General features: G+C 44.2%; 1 protein-coding gene across 2 annotated transcripts in view; it reads left to right on the plus strand.

The window, feature by feature from the left end:
- ARMC2 (armadillo repeat containing 2) overlaps positions 1-15847 on the plus strand; it is a 179302-nt gene that overhangs the window by 45486 nt on the left and 117969 nt on the right. For both annotated transcript variants that reach the window (XM_030199186.1, XM_030199187.1), the window contains exons 4-5: positions 2471-2642; positions 9574-9775. In XM_030199186.1, coding sequence (XP_030055046.1) covers positions 2471-2642; positions 9574-9775 — 374 coding nt within the window. The remainder of the gene's footprint in view (positions 1-2470; positions 2643-9573; positions 9776-15847) is intronic.

Consider the following 15847-nt stretch of genomic DNA (forward strand, 5'->3'; position numbering starts at 1 on the left):
ACTAAAATGGTCAGTGGTCTTTGTCGTAAAGCGTATGGGGACAGACTTAAAGATTACAATATGTACTCTTCGGAATAAAGGTGGGAGAGACATTTATATACTTATGCAACATAAATGCACAGGAGGCAAGTCTTTCAGATGGAAGGAAACTCTGGAACGAGGAAACATATAGGATGAAGGTGAAAGGGGACAGACTCAGAAGTAACCTGAGGAAATACTTCTTCACAGAAAGGGTAGTGAATTCATGGAATGGTGTCCTGGTGGAGGTGGTAGAGACAAAAAGTGTATCCGAATTCAAGCAAGCTTGGGACAAGTACATAGGATCTCTAAAGGAGTGAAAGGAAGAGTAGATGGCATGGATGGGCATGGGTAGGGAAAGGGAATGGGGCTTGATATACCGCCTTTCTTTGGTTTTTGTAACTACATTCAAAGCGGTTTACATAGTAAATCAGAGAAAGAATACATTTTAAAGTCCACACTCTGATTCATAAGATCATATATGGAGAATCCCCTAACTACATGAATAACCTCATCGACCTCCCAACCAGAAATAGATCATCGTCTTCTCGTACTTACCTCAATTTACACCTTCCAAACTGCAAAGGTATTAAATACAAGACCTCCTATGCATCCAGTTTCTCCTTTTTGGGCAGCCAGCTTTGGAACGCTCTGCCAAGATCCATCTGAACAATCAACGACCATCTACCATTCAGAAAAATGTTGAAGACCCATCTCTTCAAGAAAGCTTACCCTAATGACCCAACTTAACTTTTTAAGCCCACCCACATGATTCCTGCCCCGACGATTATTATACCTTTGACCGTGTCTCACAATCTCCTTATGCTCATTCCTCAATCTCTTCCTCTCCATCCTTCCTACTCCTCCCAATCTCTTCTCCTTTTGCTCATCCTATCTTTGTTTACCGCTCCATGCTCAATTTACATATCCTCAAAACCCCACTACTACTATGTTTACTACAACTTGTAACATTCTCCTACAAGACTTTGTAATTCTATTTACTATGTAAGCCGCATTGAACCTGCTATGTATGGGAAAGCGCAGGGTACAAATGTAATTAATAATAATAGTATATACAGGTACTTATTCGTACTTGGGGCAATGGAGGGTTAAGTGACTTGCCATTTGGGGTCTTTATCTGCTACCATTTTTCAGTTTCTGTCTCTTTTCAGAGGTTTCCATTTGCTTTCATAGTAAACGATGGCAGTTAAAGACCTGAACGGTCTAGACTGCCCAACAGTCACACTCCTGATCAAGTCATGATTAAACCAGCAATGAATGCGATATAAAATGCTTGATCATTGTCTCTCTTTGGCATTTCTGGGACATTAGATCATTGAAGTCTGCCCGGCCTTGTCCTTAGTTTCTAACTACTGAAGTTGCCATCGAAGCACCCTTTCACCAGCACCCTGTGTTCAAAGTCAGAATGACGTTATGTTATGTTACACCAGTTCTTGTATTTCACCTATACCTATTTAGTTCAGGAACGGATTCCATAAAACAAGAACCAGACCAATTTGTTCAGGAATTACAAATACAAATTTTCTCAACATTCAACAGATCCAATTAATTAAGCAGCAGATAAACCAACTTTATGAAATAAAAAAAAAAAGATTTCAGATTCTTTCTAAACATAAGATAATGAGTACATGATTTTAAACAAAATGGAAGTCGATTCCACAAATAGCCAACTGATCAGGATTGCAGATTGGATTTTACAGGAGATTTATTGATATTATTGAAGAAAGCTTTAAATATTGTTCCTTGAGAGGGTTACATATTGGTAATGTTTTCAAAGGTATATTTTATTCTATTTTGATTTTATGGTTTGTAGATGTAATTTTAAATATTTTTCAGTGAGCATTAGAAAGGGGTGTGTGTGTGTGACAAGCCCCCAAAAGGATATTGTTACCTGTAATCAGTGGTGTGCTGGAGCAGGCTCTCACAGGCTCGCAAGAGCCGTTTAAGTTTTTAAGAATTTTGGAAGCCGGTTGTTAAAGTAGGCCTCCCCATGGCTACTTTAACAACTGACTCCCAAAATGTGGGCTTGGGCCCCCTCCTGAATTTTCTTTTACTTTGCTGGCAGTGATGCTGGCCCCCACCAGCCAAGTAAATAGACTGCTGCTGCTCCCTGCTCCTTGTTTCTGACTCTGAGCATCAGGCTGGGACTTTTCATGCAAGCGCAAGAAGGTTCCATCATGCTGCTCAGAGCCAGAAACAAGCAGCAGAGAATGGTGGCTGTTCATTTATTGGCTGGTGGGGCTTGGCAAAGGTATGCCTAGCGTGCCAGCAGAAGGGAGGGGAGAGAGAGGCATGTATTCCCCGTCCCCTCAAAAACAATTCAGGGCTGGCTATGCCCGGAGAGAGAGCCCGTTGTTAAAAATTTACCAGCACACCCCTGCCTGTAATTGTTAATCTTCAAAGGTATCTTATATATTTGCATTTGTAACAGAGACCTAAACTTCCTGTGCCTCCTGCAAATGAAGAGGAGTCTGCTCTTTCACTTCCAAAGCCTCCTTTGGACCCAGTGGAAGTGAGAAGAATCAGCAGTTCCCGTGCACGATTATTTAAAACTGCTACTAAGGGAAACTTTCTTCCTGACAAACTAACTCAACCAGATGCAGGTAAGAACCTGCAGTAGCTACTTTTTTCTTGTGATAAGCATATATTTTGAAAATATTGTAGTATAATTGGTTCTAACTAAATTTTGTGCGTAATCAAAATAAGTCTCTGAAAAATAAAAACTTGTTTCTTCTGTGGATTTTCTTGTGCCCATCCACTGTGTAGTTCGTTCCCTTAGAACAGTATGTAGTATGATGCTTCTCTTTAAATGGGAATACATAAAAAATCAAACTTAATCGAAAGCCATTTCGTATTAATTGTTCAAAGCAAAGGATTAGACATCTGGACATAAGGAAGATCTCAGACTGAGCAACAGTTCATCATCTTGGAAACTTCTGGTTCCATTGCCATCTTCAATCTTGTTAGTGGCACTTTCAAATGTCTTCTTAATCGCTGTCTTCTTAACTTGATCCCACATTGAACTTTTAAGAAATAAAGGCCTAAAGGAGAGAGAGGGGATATGGCAGACCAGTGGCATAGCCACGAGTGGGTCTGGGTCCGGGTGGACCTGAAGTTCTGGCACCCTTGTTATGGCTGACGGGGATCCCCAAGCACCCACCAGTTGAAGAGGTTCTCCGGTAGCCAGAACGGCGCATTCCCCTATTTGCTTCAGCCAGCAGCACTGTCCAGGCTCTGCCAAGCCCCCCCCTCCCCCGGTGCATGCGCGGGTGGGGTGGGGGGAATAGCGGCGTGTAGACAGTGCTGTCTGCTGCAGCGAATAGGGGAATGAGTTGTTCTGGCCGCCACAGGACCTCTTTAGAAACATAGAAACATGACGGCAGATAAAGGCCACATGACCCATCCGGTCTGCCCATCCTCTGTAACCCCTAATTCTTCCTGTTCCATGCTTATCCCATGCCTTTTTAAATTCTGGAACAGTCCTTGACTCCACCACCTCCACCGGGAGACCATTACCTGTCGGGGGCTTGGGGATCCCCACCATCTAAGGTATTTATTGGGAGTTGCTGGTGCTGAGGTAAGCAGGGATGGAAGGTGGGGGGAGTTGTGTGCCACCCACTTTGTTCTCTGGCCCACCCAAAATAGAATGGCTATGCCCTATGATAGACTTTCAGATGTTTTAAGTATATAAATAGATGCAGCAGTGGCTTTTTGAGAAATTAGTGGGTTGTCTCTGATTCTGAGTTTAGGTTATCTGTGAAAGTGGGTTTGGGAGATCCCTTAAACTACTTTATAAGGCTCACAGTGAGGCCAAGCTCTGTACGCTAAGGCTAGGCCTGGCATGGACTGGGATGCATCTATGAATCAGGAGCTGCACTTATAAATGGAGACCTAGCACTTGTAAGCTACAAGAGCTGGAGTGGAAGTGGCATTGTCAAGCAAGTGAGTAGGTTGAAGCAAGTGCTAAAAGTGAACTGGAACTGCAGGCCTGGAACTAGAATTGGAAACCGGTCACAGAGCTGGAGCAGGAATGAATATTGGTGGACTAGAATGGGAAGCTTTAGTGAAAAGAAACTTAGCAATAGGGATTCTTCTTGCTAACTGGTTAGCCTTCGATTTGCTGTAAACAGCTTTCTTCTTCCCAGTGGCTCCTTTTAACTGAGCTCCAGCTAGTCCTTGCTGCATCGGATTGTAACTTGGGGGGGGGGGGGGGGGGGGGGCTTTATGATGCAGCACTGTTCTCTGCTGCGCCCCTTTGCTGTAGGCCAGACCAGTGGTTCTCAACTTTTCTTCTTTTGTGACACGCCTGACTGACGACGATCATGTATGTGACATACCAAACACTAAAATTCACAGCTGAATAAAGCATACGTTTTTAGTATGAATATGCCTATCCCTTATCAAAGAGCCCCTCATCAGTCTCAGGTTTCTCACTTGCAATATAACTATATATGTGTATGTATATATATATATATATATATATATATCTACTAAAATATGCAACATTCCGGTTGCAGATATGCTAGAATCTATACTTAACACGCAACAAAATCTGCTGCTCAAAAATGACTATGATTAACTTATATGCACTGCAGTCTGCTGTTTAACAGGAAAAAAGGCCTCAAAGAGCTTACAGATCTTTGGTATATCTGTTAAAGCTAGAACGGCTCAAAGGATCCTGCCTTCATCATTGGCCAAAAACCTTCTGATGCAACGTATTTCCTGCCAGTATAGCTTATCACAGTTCTGCTGTTTTAATAGAATTTTCAATATACAGTAACAAAAATAGCACCGTCACTTATCTTTCAAGTAGGTGCATCTAGATTGGGTTGCTCTAAGTAATCCTGTGCTGCTGCTCTCCTCTATTCGTGGGCCGAGCTGACGGTGGCCAGCGTTTCCCAAGGCTGCTTCAGGGTCTCGGTGTCGCACTGTAGAAAAAAACATTCAGTCAGCAAAGACTAAACAAACTCCGACATACTGTATATAGTAGAACTAGGCTACATGCATTAAGTACCGTACTGAAAGAATAGCCAGCACGGCTTCACAACGCTCATACTGTCATCTGACCAACAGCTGATCATCGATGTAATATAGTTGTACTGACGTCAGACGCTGTCAGTATCTCAGCCTATCAGGGACCTAGAAGAAATGACACTATTCAACACGGGTGTTTAAACCTATTGGGTGAAGAGAGCAGAGTTTAAAAATCCATTTCTGTTCTTGTTGAAGAATTCTCTGGTAAACTCCTCCCCTCCTTGTGTGGCGGATTGTTTGCAATACTTGGTAATAATTTAAATAAATAAATTTTATTGCATTTGTATCCCACATTTTCCCACCTCTTTGCAGGCTCAATGTGGCTTACAATACATCATGAGTGGTGGAAATACATTAGAAAATAGAAAATAGACATCCAGTGTTACAGTAGGATCCTGGGCAACAAGATAATGAAAAGACATATGATAGTAGTGTAACAAGAAGGATCTTAGGCAACATGATAATGAAAAAAACGTGATGGTAGTATAGCAAGCAGATAATGTAAGACAGTTCTGAATGTATGTGGAGGACTTGTGTACGTTCACATTGGTTGATCTTTGTGGTATGCCTTGTTAAAGAGATGGGTCTTTAGTAGTTTTCGGAAGTTCGTTAATTCGTAGATTGTTTTTAAGTTGCGCGGCAGTGCATTCCAAAACTGTGTGCTCAGGTAAGTAAAGTTTGATGCGTGCGTTAATCTGTATTTTAGACCTTTGCAGCTAGGGAAGTGCAGATCAAGGAATGTGCGGGATGATCTTTTGGCATTCCTGGGTGGTAAGTCTATCAGGTCTGACATGTAGGCTGGTGCATCTCCATGAATGATTTTGTGAACTAGGGAGCAAACCTTGAACGTGATGTGTTCTTTGAGCGGGAGCCAGTGCAGCTTTTCTCGTAGGGGCTTAGCACTTTCATATTTTGTTTTGCCGAATATGAGTCTAGCTGCTGTGTTCTGGGCTGTCTGAAGTTTCTTGATTATCTGTTCTTTACAGCCGGCGTAGAATGCGTTGCAGTAATCTAGATGACTGAGCACCATTGATTGTACCAGGTTACGGAAAACATTTCTTGGGAAGAAAGGTCTTACTCTTTTTAATTTCCACATTGAGTGGAACATCTTCTTGGTTGTGTTTTTCGCATGGTTCTCGAGTGTTAGATGTTGATCGATGGTAACTCCAAGAATTTTTAGGGTGTCCGAAATTGGAAGGTTCAGATTTGGTGTGTTAATGGCTGTGAATTTGTTCTTATGTTGAGAGGTGAGTATTAGGCATTGGGTTTTTTCTGCATTAAGTTTCAGCCGAAATGCATCCGCCCATGAGTGCATGATGTGGAGACTTTGGTTGATGTCATTTGAAATTTCCTTTAGATCTTGTTTAAATGGGATGTAGATCGTTACGTTGTCTGCGTATATGTATGGGTTGAGGTTTTGGTTTGATAGTAGTTTGGCCAAGGGTATCATCATTAAATTGAATAGAGTCGGCGAGAGGGGGGATCCCTGTGGGACTCCACATTCAGGTGTCCATGTGGCTGAGGTAGTCGAGTTAGATGTCACTTGGTATGATCGTGTAGTTAGGAATCCCTTAAACCAATTGAGAACGTTACCTCCAATTCCGAAGTACTCAAGGATATGTAGTAGTATTCCATGAACAACCATGTCGAAGGCGCTTGACATGTCAAATTGTAGGAGTAGAATGTTCTTTCCAGTTGCAATCATTTGTTTGAATTTAGTCATGAGAGCGACTAGTACTGTTTCACTCTCCCCTTTAAATGGTTCCATCCCCTTAATCTACAGTCAGCTTTTAGCAGGATACATAAATGCAGTCACACAATCCCATCCATCCCCTGATCGCCAAACTTCTATCACCCTTACAGATTAAACAAAAAAAAAAAAACAGGCCCCCAGGACAGCCCTGAGCATCTGCATTCAAGCAGGTACACTTTTAGGCTAAAGCGAGGAGCCAGCACCAATAGCAGTGTATAGTTCTAGGTACATAGTGCTTGCTTTAGACTCCAATTGACAACACAGAAAACCCATTGGTGATAAGACTAGCAGCTGAGCCACCCCAATACCAAAAGCAGCACAGTAGAATAAGGTAAAAGTAATTTCCTGGGTTGCCAGGCTCGGGCAACAGGTCCATGAGCCTTCAGAGTCCCATCCAGTCTAGTGCACGCCGTCCAAAAGGAGAGCAATTAATTTGCTACTGAAGTCATGACGCCATCGGGTATCCAATAACATATTGCAACCCCAGTCCTCAGCGATCTTCAGATTCTGTTCCCTCCAAACATGCCAAAAACTCCTGGGCTGCCTCCGCCGATTCATAAAACTATGTAACTCCATTGTGGGTAACTCGCAGTCTTTCCGGGTATTGCAGAGCAAATCTAATTTTCTTATTGAATAATTTGGAGCACACCTCTGAGAGAGTGTGGTGCTTTGCTGCCACCCTGGCTGAATAATCCTGAAAGCAATGAGCTTGCACTCCTTCATATTTTAAATGCTTGCCTGATCTGGTTGCCTGCAACACTTCCTGTTTGTGGGCATAATTCAAGAACCGCAGAATTACTACTTGTGGTTTGATTGCTCCTGCCTGTCATGGACCCAACCGTTGAGTCTGTTCAATATGCAGGGTCCCTAAGCATTTTGGGAACTGTAGTTCTTTTGTAATCCAACGCAACAGAAATGTCCCAAGGTCCTTGTCCAAAACAGACTCAGGCAGCCCCACCATGCGAATATTATTCCTTCGGGACCTATTTTCAAGGTCCTCTACTTTCTCCTCCAAGGCAAGCAGTTTCTTCTTTAGGGAATCCTGTGATTCTTCCACCACTGACCTTTCTCGCACGCATCTGAAAGGCCACACAGTCCCGAGACAGCTCTGTAAGTTGCGTTTGTACCTTTTCTAATTTTGAGTCAATGGGGGACAATCTGCGTTCTAACATCCTCAAGAACAGCAGACATTCCTGCGGTAATTTCGGCGATCCATGCTGACGATACTGTTGGGCTGGGTGGGTTTGCAGGCGGTGCCATTTTGTCCTCCACACCCTTGCCGCGAAGCTTTTCTTTTTGTGTGCTTCTCGCTGCCATGCCAGTGGCACTGGGCTGTGGATCGCTTGCCCTATCACTTAGACACGTCCTGAGTCTGGGAAAAACCAATTTAAGGTTCGGAGGCTAGAAAAAAACGAGATGAAGGAGGTGACGGGAGCCGAAGAAGCCTGTTCTAACAGCCTCTCTCGGTCATGGCGTCACGTGATCCATTGCTTAGACTATTTAGGTAACAACAGGGTTCAATTTGGTAAATTATTGAAGACCAATTTATTTGAACATGTGTGGAATTGAAGTGTTTGTGTTATTTTTCTGCTATGTGTTTTGTTATTGTGTGTGTTGATTTGTGATCCGCCAAGGTGTAGGCGGAATAGAAAATTTTTAATAAATAATAAACTAGAAGGGAAGCAGAACATGGACTGGTTGTGGGAATTTCAAGAACCTGACTCTCAAGATTGCTGGTCTACTCAGCTTGCAGGCACTGATGGTTGTAAATGAAACACAGGCTTGCTGTCCACACCAAATGTTTTTGTGACTCGCCTCTCATCCCTTGGCGACACGCCAGTGTGTCCCGACAAACTGGTTGAGAATCACTGGGCTAGACACTAGTTCTAAACTCCCAGGCCAATAGAAAAAGATAAGAGTTGCCATAATGGGTCAGAACAAATGTCCATCTAGTTTGCTGTCTCTAACAGTGGCCAGTCCAGGTCAAAAGAACCTGGCAGAATCCCGAGAAGCAGCAAGATGTAGCCGAGGATAAAAAGTGGGGTAAGCACAGAGGAATCTTAGCTGTGGGGAGAGTGAGATTTAAACCCTGGCATAACCACACAGAGGATCCTTAGCTATGAGTGTTAAAGCCTGGGATAAGCACAGAGGGTCACTTAGACATGGAGGAATCAAAGGTATAACCTGGTATAAGCACAGAGAATCCTTAGCTGTGGAGGAAGTGAGGGGTAAAAGTTGGGATAAGCACAGAGGATCCCTTAGACGTGGAGGAATCGAGGGTAAAGCCTGGGATAAGCACAGAGGATCCTTAGCTGTGGAGGAAGTGAGGGGTAAAAGTTGGGATAAGCACAGAGGAACCTTGCTGTGGAGGAATTTTTCTGAAGCAGAGGCTTACCACAGGAAAGGAAAATGGCCAACTAAGATCTTACCGTTATTATCTCAGTGAAGCAGGAGGTGGACCTGTGGAGACTTTTTTTTCCAGCTGAGAGGCATGGAGCCCAATCTAGAGCTAGTAACCCAGGACCCAGCAAACAGGAGGCAGGATGGAGCGTCAACTAGAGAGGTAGTGTTAGCAGAGCTGCCCCTGCAAAAGGGAAGTACGAGGTGGATGCCCTATTCTTACACCTCTTATTTTAGGGCCTATAAGCCACCATTTAATCTAATTGAACATAAGAGGCAAAATTGTTATTACTGTGAGTATCTTTAGATTGAGTGTTTGTACATAACGTTATGTTTGATCATTCCAGTGAAGAAGAGATTGTGTTTAGAAGGACCACTTCTCAAGACTGGCTTTTCAGGTAGAAATGAAGACGGAGGCTCAGCTGAACTGAATGTGAACTGCCACTGTAAGAGCAGTGTTCAGCTAGAAGAACATGAGACTAAGCAAGTAGAGCAGATGAGCGGGAAAGGGACAGCTAGATCAGCTCCACCTCAGCACGTGAGTGAACAGTAAGTATTGCCTTGAGTAATTGTTCACCAAAATCATGGACTTTGTGTGTTGGATTCAGTGAATGCTTTACGCATAGGCAAAGAATGGGATAAAAGCCTCGCTCAAATCCATAGATCAGGTCTCTGCTTATACAAACTTGTCCAAAAATGTTCAGGTCAACTCCGTGGCCATGGCATGTCCAGACAGAACAGACAGGGCTGCCACTATCTGGATAGCGGTGATATTCAGTTCACTGTCCAGATAATAAGCAAGTTTTTCTTTACTCAGCGTGTAGTTAGACTCTGGAACTCATTGCCGGAGAATGTAGTGACAGCAGTTGGCCTTGCTGAGTTTAAAGGGGGTTTGGACAGATTCCTGAAGGAAAAGTCCATTGAACATTATTAATTTAAATTTTTGTTTTGTTTTTGGGTTTTTGCCGGGTTCTTGAGGCCTGGATTGGCCACTGTTGGAGACAGGATGCTGGGCTTGATGGACCCTTGGTCTTTTCCCAGTATGGCGGTGCTTATGTTCTTATGTCCACATAGAACAGACAGGGCTGCTGTTATCAGGATAGCAGTAATAATAGCCAGAAGGAGGACACTCAGAAGAGCACACCATGCTCCTTTGTCATGCACCTTTGGTGTGTTCGCCACGGGAGTAGAGGGTGCTAATTTAAAGAAAAAGTAAGTGTGGACAGATGCCTCACTTCCTGCGATGGTGTAGGGAGGCATGGTCTAGCCACCGCGCTCGTGGCACCAGGAGCAACAGTAGGAATTGATTCGGGTACAGGTGTATGACAAACAGCTCTCTGACTTCTTGGTTGGCTATGTTTTAGCCGTCTAAACAGTAACCAATTTTCAGTTAAATCTGAAGATTCAAAGTATCCGAACTTTAAGTTAGAAACATAGAAAATGGCGGCAGATAAAGACCATATAGCCTTTTCCGTCCATACCATCTGCGATCCTTTTCATCTCCTTTAGAGATCCTATGTACCTGTTCCAAGCTTTCTTGAATTCAGATAACAGTATTTGTCTCCACCATATATATGAATTCACCACCCTTTCCATGAAGAAGTATTTCCTTAGATTACTTCTGAGTTTGTCCCCTTTCACCTTCCTCCCTTGTCTCTTCATTCCAGAGCTTCCTTTCAGTTGAAAGAGACTCACCTCCTGTGCATTTATATCTTGGCAATATTTAAACATCTCTCTGATATTTTCCCTCTCCCGCCTTTTCTCCAAAGTATACATATTGAGATCTTTAAGTCTGTGCCCATATGCTTTATAATGACCACAGATCATTTTAGTAGCTGCCCTCTGGACCAACTCTATCCTGTTCAAATCTTTTTAAAGGTGTGGTCTCCAGAATTGTACACAATGCTCTAAATGAGGTCTCCAGCCAGAAATTAATACAGAGGTATTATCACCTCCTTTCTCCTGCTGGCCATTCCCCTCTATGTACCCAAGCATACTCCTAGCTTTTGTCATTGCCTTTTCTACTTGTTTGAGCACCATGAGATCATCACATACGATCACGTTCTTTTGTGCACAGAAGTATTTCACTGGGCTATACTGCAGTGCTTCCTTGGGTTTTTGCAGCACAAATTCACGACCCTGCATTTTTAAGTATTAAATCTTAGCTACCAAATTCTAGACTGTTGTTCATGCTTCCCTAGATCAGTGATGGCGAACCTTTTAGAGACCGAGTGCCCAAACAGCAACCCAAAATCGAATTATTTATCGCAAAGTGCCGGTACTCATTATGGGCGGGGTCACCACATATGACTCCACCCCTATGATAGCCACACCCCTTACACCAGCCATGGCGCATATAAACAGACATCTTTGAAAATATTATACTAGTATAGGAGAAAAAAATAACATGATTTTCTTCCATTATAAATCATTTCTGTAAGCTGTTACAGCTCCAGTATACCAAGTGCAAAATAAGACAGCAGATGTAAATTCTCAAATTGGACATATTCCAAACACTAAAATGACAATAAAATGATTTTTTCTACCTTTGTTGTCTGGTGATTTTGTTTTTCTATCCATATTGGTTCTAGTCGCTGATTCTGCTGCTCTCTATCTGTTCTCTTAACTCCGTTTCCAGGGCTTCCTTTCCATTGATTTCTTTACTTTTCTCCTTTCTTCTTCATTTCTTGCCCTCCATCCATGTCCAGCAACCCTCCTCTCCCCTCCAGCCACAAATGTCCAGCCACCCTCCTCTCCCCCCTGCCCTCCCTCTCAGCACCTGGCAGCACCCAGCACCAGGCTTCCCTCCCACCCAGAACCCACCATCAGGCTTCCCTCCCACCCAGCACCCACCATCAGGCCTCCCTCCCACCCAGCACCCACCATCAGGTCTCCCTCCCACCCAGCACCCACCATCTGGCTTCCCTCCCACCCAGCACTCACCATCGGGCCTCCCTTCCACACAGCACCCACCATCAGGCAGGCCTCCCTCCCTCCCTCCCACCCAGCACCCAACACCAGGCCTCCGTCCCACCCAGCACCCACCATCAGGCAAGCCTCCCTCCCACCCAGCACTCACCATCAGGCCTCCCTCCCACCCAGCACCCACCATCAGGCCTCACCCAGCACCCACCATCAGGCAGGCCTCCCTCCCAGCACCAGGAACCCCCCTCCTCTTAAAATTTAAAAAGCGTACCTCCTCGGCTCGGAGTCGGGGTTTAGGCGGCGTGCGTCCGTAGCGGCAGCGAAGTGTGTGTGCTTCGCTCGACGCGCCTTCGGCCTTCCCTGTCTCTCAAGCTCTAAACCCCGACTCCGAGCCGAGGAGGTACGCTTTTTAAATTTTAGGAGGAGGGGGGTTCCTGGTGCTGGGAGGGAGGGAGGACGGGCGGGGGCGGCCTGTTGCTCGTTGGGTTGAAGGGAGGGCGGGAGGAAGGCCGAACTGGGAGGGAGAGTGGGCGGACCAGTGATGGCGACAGCGCGCGTGCCAAGGGAGAGGGCTCTGCGTGCCCTCTCTGGCACGCGTGCCATAGGTTCGCCATCACTGCCCTAGATCCTTCAGAGAGTAGGGTTAAATGGTCAGTATTCTCAGTGAAGAAGGTAGATAGTGGGGTTCCCCAGGGGTCTGTGCTGGGACTGCTGCTTTTTAACATATTTATAAATGATCTAGAGAGTGGAATAACTAGTGAAGTAATTAAATTTGTCAGTGACACAAAGTTATTCAAAGTTGTTAAATCGCAAGAGGGTTGTGAAAAATTACAAGAGGACCTTACAAGACTGACTGGGGCATCCAAATGGCAGATGACGTTTAATGTGAGCAAGTGCAAAGTGATGCACGTGGGAAAGAGGAACCCGAATTATAGCAATGTAATGCAAGGTTCCATATTAATAGTCATCGACCAGGAAAAGGATCTAGGCGTCATCGTTGATGATAGTTGAAACCCTCTGCTTAGTGTGCAGCGGTATCTAGGAAAGCAAATAGAATGTTAGAAATTATTAGGAAAAGAATGGAAAACAAAACTGAGAATATTATAATGCCTTTGTATCGATCCATGGTGCGACTGCACCTCAAATACTGTATGCGGTTATGGTCACCGCATCTCAAAAAAGGTAAAGCAACTATTTGTAGATTAGTAGTACCAGATTTTTGTGCTTTCTGTCTTGAAAGCACAAGAGAGAGTATTTCACTGTTGCTGGCATTCTGGAATGGAATGCAATGCCATCGGAGATTCGGCATGACAAAAACCTGACAGCATTTGTCTTTGTTAAAACAGCGTATGGATTGTCTTGATTGGACTGACAGCCATCGTTTTGACTTAGTTTTTGTGACAAGTTTGTTTTTTCATTGTGTTGCTTTCATTTATGCTTATGCATGTTTTCTTTGTTCTCCGCTCTGGACAAGGGTAACATAGTAACATAGTAGATGACGGCAGAAAAAGACCTGCATGGTCCATCCAGTCTGCCCAAGACAAACTCATATGTGTACACCTTACCTTGAATTTGTACCTGTCCTTTTCAGGGCACAGACCATATAAGTCTGCCCAGCAGTATTTCCCGCCTCCCAACCACCAGTCCCGCCTCCCATCATCGGCTCTGGTACAGACCGTATAAGTCTGCCCTCCCCTATCCTAGCCTCTCAACCACCAACCCCTCTTCCCCCCACCTATATAAATCTAAATATAGTGGAATTAGAAAAGGTACAGAGAAGGGCAACGAAAATGATAAAGGGGATGGGACGACTTCCCTATGAGGAAAGGCTAAAGCGGCTAGGGCTCTTCAGCTTGGAGAGCAGACGGCTGAGGGCAGATATGATAGAGGTCTGTAAAATAATAAGTGAAATGGAACGGGTGGATGTGAATCGCTTGTTTACTCTTTCCAAAACTGCTAGGACTAGGGGGCATGCAATGACACTATTAAGTAGTAAATCTAAAACAAATTGGAGAAAGTATTTCTTCATGTAATGTTTAATTAAACTCTGGAATTCATTGCCAGAGAATGTGGTAAAAGCAGTTAGCAGGGTTTTAAAAAAATGGATAATTTCCAAGAAAAGTCCATAAGCCATTATTAAGGTGGATGGGAAAATCCCTGCTTATTTCTAGGATACTGCCCAACAATTTACGGCCTCACACAGTATCAAACAAAATTGGAAAAACTGCTAACAGAGTGTGTTCAACGAGTCAGCTAGAGCCTCATATACACTGACATGGCTGTTTTCATTTCACTCTGAGGTGAATCACTTGCTCGTGTTCTCTTCTTAATCATAGACTCATCCCCCACCTCCTAATGTGTTCGCTATTTAAATGATGTGTCAATTTACTGCTGACAATTCAAAATCTTGACCATAGCCATTCTTTTAACTTATGTACATTGGTGTACAATGTACACCAGAAGAGAACACTACTCCACTACTGCCAACTCCAGACTTCGCGCCTTCTGTCTCGCTGCACCCTACGCCTGGAATAAACTTCCTGAGCCCCTACGTCTTGCCCCATCCTTGGTCACCTTTAAATCTAGACTGAAAGCCCACCTCTTTAACATTGCTTTTGACTCGTAACCACTCGCCTCCACCTACCCTCCTCTCCTCCTTCCTGTACACATTAATTGATTTGATTTGCTTACTTTATTTATTTTTTGTCTATTAGATTGTAAGCTCTTTGAGCAGGGACTGTCTTCCTTCTATGTTTGTGCAGCGCTGCGTATGCCTTGTAGCGCTATAGAAATGCTAAATAGTAGTAGTAGTAAGTGATTCACCTCAGAGTGAAATGAAAACAGCCGTGTCAGTGTATATGAGACTCTACCTCACCAACACTATATAGCTGACTCGTTGAACACACTCTGTTAGCAGTTTTTGCAATTTAGTTTCTAGGATAAGCAGCATAAAATCTGTTTTACTTAGGGTTACCATATGGGGTGACTATCCTGTTACAGATTTTGGTATCATCTGCAAAGAGGCAAACCTTAGCAGATATTCCTTCTACATTATTGCTCACAAAAACGTTAGCTACAGCTGGTCCAAGGACTGATTCCTATGGCACACTACTAGTAACTTTCTTTTCCTTGGAATGAGCTCCATTTCCTGCTATCCTCTGTCACTTTCCACTCAACCAGTTCCCCTAACCCAGTTGGTCAGTCTAGGCCTATACCAAGGGCACCTATTACTACTACTTAACATTTCTAGAGCGCTACTAGGGTTACGCAGCGCTGTACAATTTAACAAAGAGAGACAGTCCCTGCTCAAAGAGCTTACAATCTAATAGACAAGTGAACGGTCGGTCCGATAGGGGCAGTCAAATTGGGGCAGTCTGGATTCACTGAACGGTAAGGGTTAGGTGCCGAACGCAGCATTGAAGAGGTGGGCTTTAAGCAAAGACTTGAAGATGGGCAGGGAGGGGGCTTGGCGTAAGGGCTCAGGAAGGTTGTTCCAAGCATAGGGTGAGGCGAGGCAGAATGAGCGGAGCCTGGAGTTGGCGGTGGTGGAGAAGGGTACAGAGAGGAGGGATTTATCCTGTGAACGGAGGTTACGGGCGGGAACGTAAGGGGAGATGAGGGTAGAAAGATAGTGAGGGGCAGCAGACTGAGTGCATTTGTAGGTAAGAAGGAGAAGCTTGAATTGAATGCGGTATC

The sequence above is a fragment of the Microcaecilia unicolor genome, chromosome 3 (genome assembly GCF_901765095.1).
Source record: "Microcaecilia unicolor chromosome 3, aMicUni1.1, whole genome shotgun sequence".
Taxonomy (NCBI): Eukaryota; Metazoa; Chordata; class Amphibia; order Gymnophiona; family Siphonopidae; genus Microcaecilia; species Microcaecilia unicolor.